At 61.2% G+C, this 12,660-nt stretch overlaps 2 protein-coding genes across 2 annotated transcripts; one reads left to right on the forward strand and one right to left on the reverse strand.

Annotated features, from left to right (window-relative positions):
• Nucleotides 1-17: 17 nt before the first annotated feature.
• Nucleotides 18-5,332, forward strand: LOC102186459 (anion exchange protein 2; the record flags this gene model as incomplete). The annotated part of the gene is given in 21 exon segments (XM_018045615.1): nucleotides 18-183; nucleotides 186-231; nucleotides 388-553; nucleotides 685-799; nucleotides 896-1,041; nucleotides 1,043-1,081; nucleotides 1,192-1,266; nucleotides 1,268-1,418; nucleotides 1,542-1,640; nucleotides 1,643-1,756; nucleotides 1,852-2,000; nucleotides 2,154-2,186; nucleotides 2,188-2,349; nucleotides 2,870-2,925; nucleotides 2,927-3,125; nucleotides 3,246-3,335; nucleotides 3,529-3,695; nucleotides 4,037-4,290; nucleotides 4,410-4,579; nucleotides 4,839-5,012; nucleotides 5,101-5,332. Coding segments are annotated over 21 exon segments (2,652 nt in total), but the record flags the coding sequence as incomplete, so codon positions are not given.
• Nucleotides 5,333-5,431: 99 nt separating this feature from the next.
• On the reverse strand, nucleotides 5,432-9,335 carry LOC102186744 (fas-activated serine/threonine kinase). Its single transcript, XM_018045616.1, is given in 13 exon segments — nucleotides 5,432-5,640; nucleotides 5,791-5,823; nucleotides 5,825-5,906; nucleotides 5,980-6,004; nucleotides 6,007-6,093; nucleotides 6,177-6,268; nucleotides 6,483-6,642; nucleotides 6,748-6,961; nucleotides 7,460-7,599; nucleotides 7,707-7,886; nucleotides 8,571-8,774; nucleotides 8,777-8,995; nucleotides 9,182-9,335. Coding segments are annotated over 13 exon segments (1,608 nt in total). The 5' UTR covers nucleotides 9,246-9,335; the 3' UTR covers nucleotides 5,432-5,532.
• Nucleotides 9,336-12,660: the final 3,325 nt, after the last annotated feature.

Genomic DNA, 12,660 nt, shown 5'->3' on the forward strand with positions numbered 1-12,660 from the left:
CCTGCCTGTCCCCCTTCCCAGCCCTGCTCCCGTTTCCAGCCCTGCCCCCCGTTTCTTGGCTGGGGACGAGGCCCCTCTGTGTCGTCCTTGTTCCAGGGGCTGTGCTCTTGGACCTGGATCAGCAGACCCTGCCTGGCGTGGCCCACCAGGTGGTGGAGCAGATGGTCATCTCAGACCAGATCAAGGCGAGGACAGAGCCAACGTGCTGAGGGCCCTGCTGCTGAAGCACAGGTGAGCCCCACGCTCCACACCCTGCCTGCCTGTCCCGGCCGCCAGCCCGCCCTCACCTCCCTGCCTGCCTGGCCCCGGCCGCCAGCCTGCCTCACTGCCCTGCCTGCCTGGCCCCGGCCGCCAGCCCGCCTCACCGCCCTGCCTGCCGCCCCGCAGCCACCCCAGCGACGAGAAGGACTTCTCCTTCCCCCGCAACATCTCAGCCGGCTCCCTGGGCTCACTGCTGGGGCATCACCACGGCCAGGGCGCTGAGAGCGACCCCCACGTCACCGAGCCCCTCATCGGAGGCGTCCCTGAGACCCGGCTGGAGGTGGAACGAGAGGTGAGAGGGAGAAGGCAGCCCCGCTGGGGTGAGGTCCAGCCACCCCAGAGGCTGCAGGACCACGAGCGAGCGGGGCGGAGGCAGGCAGGGGCAGGGCGGCCCAGCTGAGCCCCGGCCTCCTGCCTCCCCAGCGCGAACCGCCTCCTCCAGCTCCTCCGGCCGGCATCACTCGCTCCAAGTCCAAGCACGAGCTGAAGCTGCTGGAGAAGATCCCTGAGAACGCCGAGGCCACAGTGGTCCTTGTGGGTACGCGGGGCGGGGACTGGGGATGGGGTAGGGCTGGGGCGGGGGCTGGAGGCCACCCTCACTGGGCTCTCACCCACGATGGCCGTACACCCGCAGGCTGCGTGGAGTTCCTGGCCCGCCCCACCATGGCCTTCGTGCGGCTGCGGGAGGCAGTGGAGCTGGACGCGGTGCTGGAGGTGCCTGTGCCCGTGCGCTTCCTCTTCCTGCTGCTGGGCCCGAGCAGCGCTAACATGGACTACCACCGAGATCGGCCGCTCCATCTCCACCCTCATGTCCGACAAGGTCAGCCGCGCCAGAATGCCACCCCCACCCCCTCGCCCGGCGCCCAGCCCGGCTCCCAGGCCCTGGCCCCGCATCCTGTGTCCTCACTCGCCCTGGTCCTTTCTTGGCAGCAATTCCACGAGGCGGCCTACCTGGCGGACGAGCGGGAGGACCTGCTGACGGCCATCAACGCCTTCCTGGACTGCCAGCGTGGTGCTGCCGCCCTCGGAGGTGCAGGGCGAGGAGCTGCTGCGCTCAGTTGCTCACTTCCAGCGCCAGATGCTCAAGAAGAGGGAGGAGCAGGGCCGGCTGTTGCCCCCGGGGGCAGGGCTGGAGCCCAAGTCGGCTCAGGATAAGGGTACGGGGCAAGTACGAGCCAGGGGGCTGGGTCGGGGCTGCCTGGGTCGGGCTGGGGCGTCAGGAGGGCAGGTGGGCAGGCGAGAGCAGGGACGAGCGCCCTGACGCAGGCCCCGGGCTGCAGCGCTCCTGCAGATGGTAGAGGTGGCCGGTGCGGTGGAAGACGATCCCCTGCGGCGGACAGGCCGGCCTTTCGGGGGGCTGATCCGAGACGTGCGACGCCGCTACCCCACTACCTGAGCGACTTCCGGGATGCGCTGGACCCCCAGTGCCTGGCTGCTGTCATCTTCATCTACTTCGCGGCCCTGTCTCCCGCCATCACCTTCGGGGGGTTGCTGGGTAAGGAGGGGCTTAGCCAGGCAGAGCGGGAAGGGCATGGCTCCCCCCACCCCCCGCCCCGCCACCAGCCCCTGAGCAGTCTTCTGCTGCCCTAGGGGAGAAGACGCACGACCTGATAGGGGTGTCGGAGCTCATCATGTCCACGGCCATCCAGGGCGTGCTGTTCTGCCTGTTGGGGGCCCAGCCATTGCTGGTGATCGGCTTCTCGGGGCCCCTGCTGGTCTTCGAGGAGGCCTTCTTCTCGGTGAGTGGCCACAGGCTGTTGGCACTGGTTCCTCCTGCCTGGGTCAGCTCCCGCTCCCCTTCCCCTCTGCCCTGACACTGGCCCCCCCAACTCCTCGGGAGCCCCCAGGCTCTGAGCCTGACTCTGCCCACCCTCTTGCCTTGCCTGCCCCAGTTCTGCAGCAGCAACAACCTGGAGTACCTGGTGGGGCCGCGTGTGGATTGGCCTCTGGCTGGTGCTGCTGGCCCTGCTCATGGTGGCCCTGGAGGGCAGCTTCCTGGTGCGCTTCGTCTCCCGTTTCACCCAGGAGATCTTTGCCTTCCTCATCTCTCTCATTTTCATCTACGAGACCTTCTACAAGCTGGTGAAGGTGGGTAGGGCCCCCGTGGGAACTGGTCCGCGAAGGAGCGGGGGGCCTCCTTGCCCTGGGTTCTCCACGTATGAGGCCTGTTGCCAGCACACACACTGGGACTTCAGATCAGCCTCAAAGACTCACATAGTTTTAATAACAAAGGTGATGTGTGCTTTTGATAAGGTGGCAGAGGATCCAGAAAGTCAGAGGAAAAGGCCCCCAAGTTGACGGGCATGCCCTCACATCTGTGTCTGGGTCAGGGTCAGATGTGTCCCCAGGGTTTGCCATGCCCCCCTGGATGCTCCTCCAGGCCTCTTTGGAGCCTCACCTCCAGCTTCCTTCCCCAGTTAGACCAGCCCCATCTCTGAGCCCCCAGTGGTCTTATGTCCCCATCTGTTCCCCTCAGTCACGTTTTTAATCAAGACAAGCTCCTTGAGAGTAGGCTGACCACCCTGGCTTGCCTGTCCCAACTCAGCAGACAGCCCAGTCCCAGACCTCTGGCCAGTTAAGCGTATGGAGTCCTTTGTTCTCTCCCCAGATCTTCCAGGAGCACCCCCTCCACGGCTGTTCCGTCTCCAACAGCTCCGAGGCAGGCCAGTGGCGAGAATGCCACGTGGCCCGGGGCAGGAGCCACACTGGGGCCAAGGAACGAGAGCTCAGCCAGGCCGCCCGGGCAGGGCAGGCCCCGGGGCCAGCCCAACACCGCCCTGCTGTCGCTGGTTCTCATGGCCGGCACCTTCTTCATCGCCTTCTTCCTGCGCAAATTCAAGAACAGCCGGTTCTTCCCCGGCCGGGTGTGTGGGCTGGCAGGCCCGAGGGAGGCGTAGAGCCCCCGGGCGGGGGAAGGAAGGGGGTAACTCACAGTCTGGCCTGGACGGCGGTGTGGGGCCTCTGAGCGCGGTGCTTGCCCACAGGTACGGCGCGTGATTGGGGACTTCGGGGTGCCCATCGCCATCCTCGTCATGGTGCTTGTGGATTACTGTATTGAGGACACCTACACCCAGGTACGGTGGCGCGCGCGTGGCGGTGAGGGGGCGCCAGACTCCAGGCCCCCAGGACCAGAGCTGCTGCTAAGCCAGGCAGACACCAGGCCTCTCCCACAGCACTCGCTCAGCGTCCCCCCAGCGCCAGTACAACTCAGGGAACTCCCCCCACCCCCAAGGTTCACCTGCCCCGGCCCGACCCTCTGCCCTGCAGAAGCTGAGCGTGCCCAGCGGCTTCTCAGTGACAGCCCCAGAGAAGCGGGGCTGGGTCATCAACCCCCTGGGGGAGAAGAGCGCCTTCCCCGTGTGGATGATGGTTGCCAGCCTGCTGCCCGCCATCTTGGTCTTCATCCTTATCTTCATGGAGACACAGATCACCACGTGAGTGGTCCTGGCAGAGGGGTCGCTGTGCAGACAGGGACAACCTGCTGCATGGACGGGCTGGAACCCCCAGCAGGCTGGCTGCTGAAGTTTGTAGACAACAGAAAATCCCACTGAAATATGCCTGCATGGGCACAGTACACGCTGGGCATTGTCCAGGGGGTGGGGAGTGGCCACTGGGATAGGACTCAGCTCCATGATGGAGCCCTCATCCTGAAGGGGATGGGCAGGGACCTCCAGAAACAGGAGGAGGTGACTGCCTGGGTGCTCTGGAAAGACCCAGTTGTCTGCTGAGCTGGGCCAGGGGGCCTGGGGCTTAGGGCATGCCTGTCCCCCTTCAGGCTGATCATCTCCAAGAAGGAGCGCATGCTTCAGAAGGGTTCTGGCTTCCACCTGGACCTGCTGCTCATCGTGGCTATGGGCGGCATCTGTGCCCTCTTCGGCTTGCCCTGGTTGGCCGCCGCCACTGTCCGCTCTGTCACGCACGCCAACGCACTCACGGTCATGAGCAAGGCGGTGGCGCCTGGGGACAAGCCCAAGATCCAGGAGGTCAAGGAGCAGCGGGTGACAGGGCTGCTGGTGGCCCTGCTCGTGGGTATGTTCGCCTCTCCCCCCACCCCCCCGGCCTTCCCAGAGGGGTCTCGTGGCCGTGGCTGCTGTGGGTGGAGGGGTGGAGCACCCCCGGGCCAGCTGTTCCTCCCCCTTGCCCCGCAGGTCTCTCCTTGGTCATCGGGGATCTGCTCCGGCAGATCCCCCTGGCCGTGCTCTTCGGGATTTTCCTGTACATGGGCGTGACCTCCCTAAACGGGATCCAGTTCTATGAGCGGCTGCACCTGCTGCTCATGCCACCCAAACACCATCCAGACGTCACCTACGTCAAGAAGGTGAGACCCGGCTGGGAAGGGCCCCACACCTCTCCCCCCGCCACCCAGTCTGTGTGGGTCACCCTCCGGCCCCCCATGTGTCCACTCTGGCCAGCCACCATTCAGCCTATGCAGACCTGGCTCCCGTAAGCACCCAGGCAGGCACTTCCACCTGCCCCTGCGGAGGGGAGAGGGACGGTCATTCTCTGGTCGTGGCAGGCCCGGATGGCCCTCCCGGGCCCCGGCTCACCCTTTTCATCCTGCATCACTCCGCCCCCAGGTTCGGACCCTGCGTATGCACCTGTTCACCGCCCTGCAGCTGCTCTGCCTGGCCGTGCTCTGGGCTGTCATGTCCACCGCAGCCTCCCTGGCCTTCCCCTTCATCCTCATCCTCACGGTGCCGCTCCGCATGGTGGTGCTGACCCGCATCTTCACCGAGCGGGAGATGAAATACGTAAGGCCTGCGCTCCTCCCCAGCCTCGCCCGGCCCCCCACGTGGTCTTGCTGGGAGGTCACCCACCTTCCTCTGTCCTCTCCCACAGCTGGATGCTAACGAGGCAGAACCCGTGTTCGATGAGCGGGAGGGTGTGGACGAGTACAACGAGATGCCCATGCCTGTGTAACTGCTGCCTGGACGGACAGCCAAGGGATGGACGGACAGAGGGAACGGGCTGGGGTGGGGGGTGCTCTCCCCATCCTCCTCCCTCATTTTTATTTAATGAATAATTTAAGGCCCTCCCCCCCAACCCCAGCAGTAAAGTGCTTTGGCCCCCACCTATCCCTGGTCTTGTGTGTGTGTGTCGGTGTCAGCGGGTGTGAATGGGAAACACGTGGGGGAACCCAACCCACCCGTCCCAGAAACAAAGCGTGCGATGGGGAAGGAAAGGGACTTTAATGACAAGTCAAAGCAGAGGGAAGCAAAGTGCAAATTGTCCACCTCCACGAGGGGGCCATCCTGAGCCCGTGCGCACCCCTCACCCCCCTTCAGGTCCCCAGTGGAGGCCCAGGGCCTGGAGCTTCTGCCTCAGGTAGCTCTTGAGCTGGGGCAGGCCTCTCTGGGACTCCAGTTCTTCAAAGGGTAGCTGCGGGGCGGAGGACAGAGTTCGTCATTCTTGTGGGCTGGGGAGCTGGCAGCCCGGTCAGAGTGGGGCGTGGCGGGAGCGGGGGCGGGGGGGGGGAGGGGGCGGCGAGGCGGGGCGTGGGAGAGGGTGGGGCTGGGGGCGGGGCCTCACCGGCAGAAGCTGATAGCCCATCAGGCCCAGGTTGCCGCTCCCGCAGGGCTCGGGAGCCCAGCAGCACTCGGCCGTCCCGACAGAAGTGCCAGCGCTCCCGCAGCATCAGCACCACCCTGGAGAGGAAGGGACTGAGGCTCAGGCGCTATGCGCGGGGGCCGGGGAGGCTCTCCCAGGCTCCCGCCTTACCTTTGGGCAGGGTCCCGGGTGGCACGGGACAGGACCTGGGAGGGTACGGCAGGAAGGGGTCTTGGGCTCTCACGGGCAGCACCGAGCCGCAGCTGCTGACACACAGCAGGAAGTCTGCGGGGCCGGGAGAGAAAGAGCCACTGGCTTCCGGCGGAGGCTCTGCTTCCCGGGGGCTGGCCGGCCCACCCGGAGCTCACCTGTGCTGTAGCCTGGAGGCACGGTCAGGTCCTGCCGGTATTTCTCCTCCCCCAGCAGCTGGCGCAGCCCCTCTGCTACTATGTCCTTGTGACTGAGGGAAGAGGAGCCAGGCTCAGAAGGGGCCCCAGGGCACTCTTTTTAGCTTGGTCCCACCTACTTCCACCCCCAGGCTGGGAAATGGCCTTTGGGGCTTAGCTTTCTGGTGACCCGGAGCACAGCAGCATAGACAGCTCAGGGTCCCCCAGGCCTGTCTACCCGGGTGTTCCTTGCCAGCTGATACCTTCCCTCCCCAGCTGCCCACCGACCTGTACTTGCAGCGGGCGCGGTCAGTGATGAGTGGCTGGGGGAAGATGGGCACTTGCTGCCTTCGGGGAAGGCGGGCACCCCGATATCCTGGGAGCTCCAGCTCCACCGCCGTGTCTAGCAGGGAGAGGTAGCGCCGCACGATCAGGGCATGAGGGGTGCCTGTGGGGAAAGCAGGACGAGGCTTACTGGGATGCAGACCCTCACTCCTGCTTTCCCCGGACCCCCGGCCCTCCAGGACACAGCCAGCCCCCCAAGTCTGCGCACCACTGACATGGTTGATGAAACCAGGGGAAAAGACAAAGTGCAGGGCTCGGAAGGGCAGGCACCGCAGCTGACACAGTGACATCAAAATGTTGACAGTTGCCAGGGGGGCCACCCCTGCTTCCCGAGCCAGGATCCTCTCAAGGCAGGGCATAAACTGCTGCTCCAGAGGCACGTAGTTCAGCCGCCCAAAGGGCAGGACCAACTTCTGTACCACCTATGGGGGCAAAGAGCAGCCCATCACCCAGGGGGAAGTTTCTCTCGTCTTCTTTACAAGCTGAACCTCAGGAAGACTTGGCCTGCAAGCTGATGACATCAGTCACTGGAAAGGCAGGACAGTCCCTCTACAGCACAGGATGCTCAATTAGCATAAGCACTGCTCAAGTCCCATGTGAGTCTCCAAACAAGCAGAGACACGGCTGTGGGTTTTGGCCCTGAAGACTTGGTGGAGTGGGATTCGACCAAGCTAAGACAGTGGCTAAGGATGTCTGGAGAAGTGCAGAGAACCAGGTGTACCTGGTGGGGAGTTGGACAAGCCAGTGGGGGTTTGAGCCAAGGTGGTACCCCAGGGGAGAGGCCAGAGAGCCTAGGTAGGTGGTCAGCTGCAGGAAGCAGCAGTCAATCAAGTGGACAAGATGAGGGGGGTGGGAGCTAGGCCTGCTGGGGTGTCTGAGGGCCACTAGGAGAGGAGCTTGGGAAGCTGAGGCAATCCCACCTTGCTATTGAGCTGGGCTTCCTGAACCACCAGGAAGTGGGCAATGGCTTCCAGAAGCTGGGGCTCCCTCAACCGGTGGCGGGCCAAGTGCTGCGCTAGGAGCACCATCACGTGGGGAGTCAGTTCCTCAGGCCTGGCCTCTGTGAAGAACAGCTTATCACGCTGGACCCTCAGGCCAGACCCGGGTGAGATTCCAGCAGGTACTGCCTGCCTCCACCCCCCCATCACCTGTCCCCCGCTCTGACACCTGCCAGGCTGCGGATGAGGTGCTGCTGAGGACGCCGCTGGAAACGGGGACAGCTTAGAGCGGCTTCCAACCTTTGCCCACCTCGAAGGATAGGCGGCAGAGGGGGCGGTGGCTTCGGAGGGAGGCGGAACCTTCGCTCCTGCTCCAGGGCGCACATCAGGGGCCCATCTGATGGGAAGCCTGAGAGGCAGAGGGTCAAAGGAGGCAGGGAAGGAGCTGCTCTGCTCTTCTGCAATCCTGCAGTTTTAGTTAGTGAATCCTCAGTCCTTCTCATCTCTGTTTTCTGGGCTGGAAGATCTGCTACAGAGCACGTGGAAAACACCAGAGAAATAGGAACTACCACGTGAATAAAGGTATCACAACCGTCTGTGGGAAAGGCCTTATACAAAGAAGGCAGTAAGATCTCATCTCTTGCCAATGATGATCAATTGCAGTGGCTCCCTAGGGCACTGTATTAGAAGAGACCTGGTGGCTCAGTGGTAAAGAATCTGCCTGGCAATGCCACAGGTTCGATCCCTGGGTCTGGAAGATCCCCTAGAGAAGAAATGGCAACCCACTCCAGTATTGGGTTGAGGACTTGGTGGGCTATGGTTCATTGGATCGCAGAAGAGCCAGACACGACTTAGCGACTAAACAACAACAAAAAAGGGGGGTGGCACCCTAACCTAAGCTGCAACTCATGCTGCTTGACTCATGATGACTGTCGTGGATACCGCAGAGCAACAGCAAGTGTGGCATCACTCAGCAAGTGTGCCATTCCTGGCAAAGCTTGAGGTGGGTTCTGTCAGTGATTCTCAGGTGTGTCTGCTACGGTTTCTCTATCCTTCCATTGACACCCCACCCACCCATAGACACCGTCCTCACCCAGTAAGGCTGCAAGGTGCAGACACACGTGGATGGTGTGAATGTCAAAGGAGGGGCAGTTTCGGATGATGAGCTGACTCAAGTCCTGCAGTGTGGCCTGCTCCACAGGAGGGGGCTGCGGCAGAGACCCCAAGAGCTGGCTCAGACGACGAAGCGCCACAGGGTAGTGGTGGGCACGCACTTTGGTGGGGTTCTGCCCCAGCAGCGTAGCAGCTCCCCAGGGCTCCTCGCCTGTTCCAGAAGCCGCTGCAATCCCTGCACAGGGCCTGCATGGGGGCCTCCTCCAGGAGGCCGGTGGTCTCCCCATTTGTTGGGTCCCAGACAGCAGGGCTGTACTGGTGGGAGCAGCAGCAAGCCAGACAGACGAGCACTGGAGGCCTGGGCAGAGAGCAGGACTCGAAGCATGGAGTTGGGTGCTGGAGACCCTGAGGGGTGGCCCAAAAAAGGGAGTGAGGTATTCTCCAAAGGGGAGAAAGACCAACTCTCTATTCCTCACCTCGCTCCCCATCCAGAGGAGTCTGGGGACAAAGCAACCCGTACTCTCTTCCACCCTTTCTCTTTGTGCTGCTCTGGTCCTCTTCCCAACCCGCCCCTCTCTGACTCCTTCCAACCTTTGCGAGAGCAATCGAATCCTTCAGAATTCTCGCGAGGATTTTTTACAGAGCAATTCCACATGCATCATCTCCTCCGATCCTCCTCTGACACGCCGTGAGGAGGCAGGCAGGGGCTGGTACTATCTCGATTTCACAGGTGGAGAGACCAAGGCCAGGGAGGCGAGGGGTTAAGGCAAGCCCCGAGGTCCCGAAATCTGGGTTAGTGGTCGCGCCCAGCCTGGAACCAGCTCGCCCGACAGATACGCCCCCCCCCACCCCCGACCACCTCCCCTCCCGCAGGAGGCGGCGGCGGTACCGGAGGGTGGAGCGCGGGCTCCGTGGTCCTGGGTTCCATTCTGGGCGCTCCCACTTTACCAGCTGCGTGACCTTGGACAAGTGGCCTTCGGTCTCCCTGCCCAAGCCTTCTCGCCTGTGAAACGAGAACGCAGGGCCCACCTCGGAGGGCCGTGTGGAGCCCGCGGGCGCGGCCTGCGCTACGGCGCGGAGTCGGCGGTGTCAGGGGCTCCCCACACACCCCCACCCGCGGCCCGGGGGGAATGCCAGGAGACCGTGGTCGCGGTCGCCAACACCAACTCCCGCCGCCCTTCCCGCGGCCCGCCCCGCAGGCGCCACCCCTACATGACTCCCAGGCCCCGCGCAGGTCGCTCCCCGGTCGGTCTCGGGGCCGGGAGCCGGGCTCCCCCCGCGGCCTCCTCATCAGGGGCCACCGAGTCCTCCATCTTCCCGGCAGCCCCCGAACCGCGGGCCCGGACGCCAATCGCCGCGCCAAGTAAGTCCTCCGCCAGCAAAGACGTGGCTCCCGGCAGGCCCGCGCCGCCGGGCGCCGCCGCGCCCCCCCCCCTGCTTCCGGGAAGCTGCGCGCGCGGCGCCGGGCCGGGGCGGGACCAAAGGACTGGGGCGGGGGGGCGGGGCAGAGGCAACACACAAGAGAGACTGCCAATATATTTTTTGTTTAGATTATTCATGTCTTGATTTTCTTTATTAACCGGGTGAATTTTAATGGGAGAGGTTGGCTTGAAGTCGTCATATAGGTCCTCTTGTACTTCGGTATAGGGTTTCTGGGTTCTGAATTTGTGGAACTGCATTAAATGACTGAACATTGTTTTAGGTTACCTTTAAATTTTAGTGACATTGTTTGATTCTTTGGTGTTTGTGCTTAATGTGGGTATGTTTTGGTTGCATGTCTCTTTTGGTGGGTGGCTCTTTAGGTTGTCAGATACAGTGTTATGTTCTGTTGGTTTAGGTTCTGGTATTCTTTATTATTTGGGTGGTAATCTGATAGGAACTGTGGAGGTGGTTTGGGATGTTGGTGTCATGTTGGCCCCTCTGTATAGTCTGAGGGCTCTATGGTTTGGTTGAATTTTGTTCTCAGCCATCATTTTTGTTTCTGTTTTTTTTATTTTCATTTCTTTTTACGTTTGGTTCTTTGTGTCTTTCTATTCCTATGTCCTCGGTAAGTCTGTTGTGTGGTTGTGGACGGGAATAGGCAAGTATGGTTCCATTTGGCTCCTGTACTCGATTTGGGGTTTGGTGTTTTTATTGTAGTGGTACTATATTTGTCCTTTTTCTTTCATCGTGATGCTATGCCTGCCTTCTGGTGCTGGTCTCTGGCCTTGGGTCTCTTAATGCGCGATTCTCACTTTGCCGTGAGGGCTTTTGCCGATTTCACATGCCATAGTTCAGTCAGGCGACTCCCAACACAAGGGCCATTTTGCTGATATCTCTCGATGGCGGTTCATTCTGGACAGCATCATATTAGATTATATGGGGGGCTCTCCTATGACTTAGACCTTTTGTTCCTTCGTGTCTGTGAGATCTATCCTGAGGTTGTTGCGCGTTCCCCTACCATGTGAACTAATAATGATTTATCTGTGATTTGGGGCTCGCTAGCTAACTGCTGTCACCTCTTTTTCCAGACTCCCCTCTATGAGCCCCTTCAAGTCACCTATTCGGCTTCTTGATTAATTCCTCAATTCTGTATCTGTATGTTGTTTTGTTGCAGAGCCTGCTCCCTATCTGTTACATCTTATTTTTGGCTTGTCCTTGATTAGAAGGTTATATGCTGGGAGCGTATTTGACAGGAAGTGAAGTTTGCTAAAGAAGTTATGTGGTGATATTTGATACACAGTTCCTAATAATGATGATGTGGCCGCAGAGATCCGGAGAATTCCTACTTCACAGATTGATGATCTGTAGGTACCTTTTAGTACTTACTCACTGTATTTGCTTCTCCTTTGTAAAAGGTTTGAGAGGGCCTTCACTATCTATACACATTTTTTTGTGGATGGACTGAGGTTGTAGGGAGGATATGATTGCTTGTTACCGGTTACCTGATTATGGTTGCATTAGGTTGCCTGTAGACCGCTCTTATTTTTTTACCTCTGTTGTTCCTCTTTCTCTCCTTATCATGGTTTCTCAGTTTTCTCTCTGGCTGTGGTAATTTACACCGTTCGACTCATTCTACTCAAAGGCTACTTACATAGGTTTAGACGACATTCATGACCCTGGCAGCCCTTCATACCTTATCCTTCCCTCTTTGTTGTCTTCCACTGCCACGGTGTCCACACGGGTGGTCCCCTCTTCCGCCCTGCCCACCGGGGTCCGAGCCACGGCCCCATCAGGGCTGGAAGTAGGCAGCCTGCTGCTGCCCCTGTCCTTTGCTGCTGCTTCTTCTATGGTATTGTTCTTGTATCCAACGTACCTTGGCAGGCCTTCTTCTCCCTTGTATCTTATTGCACCTCTGTGTGCTGGTCTCGGCTTCACCCTGCTCCTCAGCCTCCCTGGCCTTTGCCATGTACCGCCCCGTAGTGCCTCCACGGGCTCGTTGGCACGCCACCCCGCCTCCCCTTCGGGACTTTGCTCGCCCGTGTTGTGTGGTGTTTTGTTCTAGGCGCTCTCCGACCTGCCCTCTTCCCACTACCACTGGAGCCCAGCCCGCTGCGCGGTAGAGCAGCTTCCGCCAGGGTGTCGGGCGGGAGAGCCCCTCCCTGGTGACCTTCATGGCTCTCGGCCAACCTCCCGGGGATGCTGGCCCTCAGCGCCCCTGACAGTGGCTACCCCGGGAGTCAGGACAGCGCTGTCGTTGCCTTTGGCCTGGACCAGTAGTGGGGGCCACGCCCTGGGCCCTTGAGGGTTCAGCCTGAGGACTTGACAGGGCTACCTCTAGTCCCGGATCGCTGGGCGGTGTGGCTGGTTGGGGCCCGAGGACTGGGGAAGGCTGGAGAAGGGAGTCGGGATGGGATGGACGGGGGCTTTCTGTGAACACGTGCAGATTATAATAACTGCTTGAATTTTCACTGCTTGGCTAGTGTCTGCGTGTGGTGGGTCGCGGAGGAGCGGGGGGCTACGGGGAGCTCGGGCCCACTGGGAGAAAAAGGGGTGGGCGCAGAATGCTTCGTCTACCCTGCCTGCCCGCCCAGGCCAACCGCTGCTCAACTCCTCCTCTGCACCCAATCTCATCCCAGCCCTTTGGCCCC

The sequence above is a fragment of the Capra hircus genome, unplaced genomic scaffold (assembly GCF_001704415.2).
Source record: "Capra hircus breed San Clemente unplaced genomic scaffold, ASM170441v1, whole genome shotgun sequence".
Taxonomy (NCBI): Eukaryota; Metazoa; Chordata; class Mammalia; order Artiodactyla; family Bovidae; genus Capra; species Capra hircus.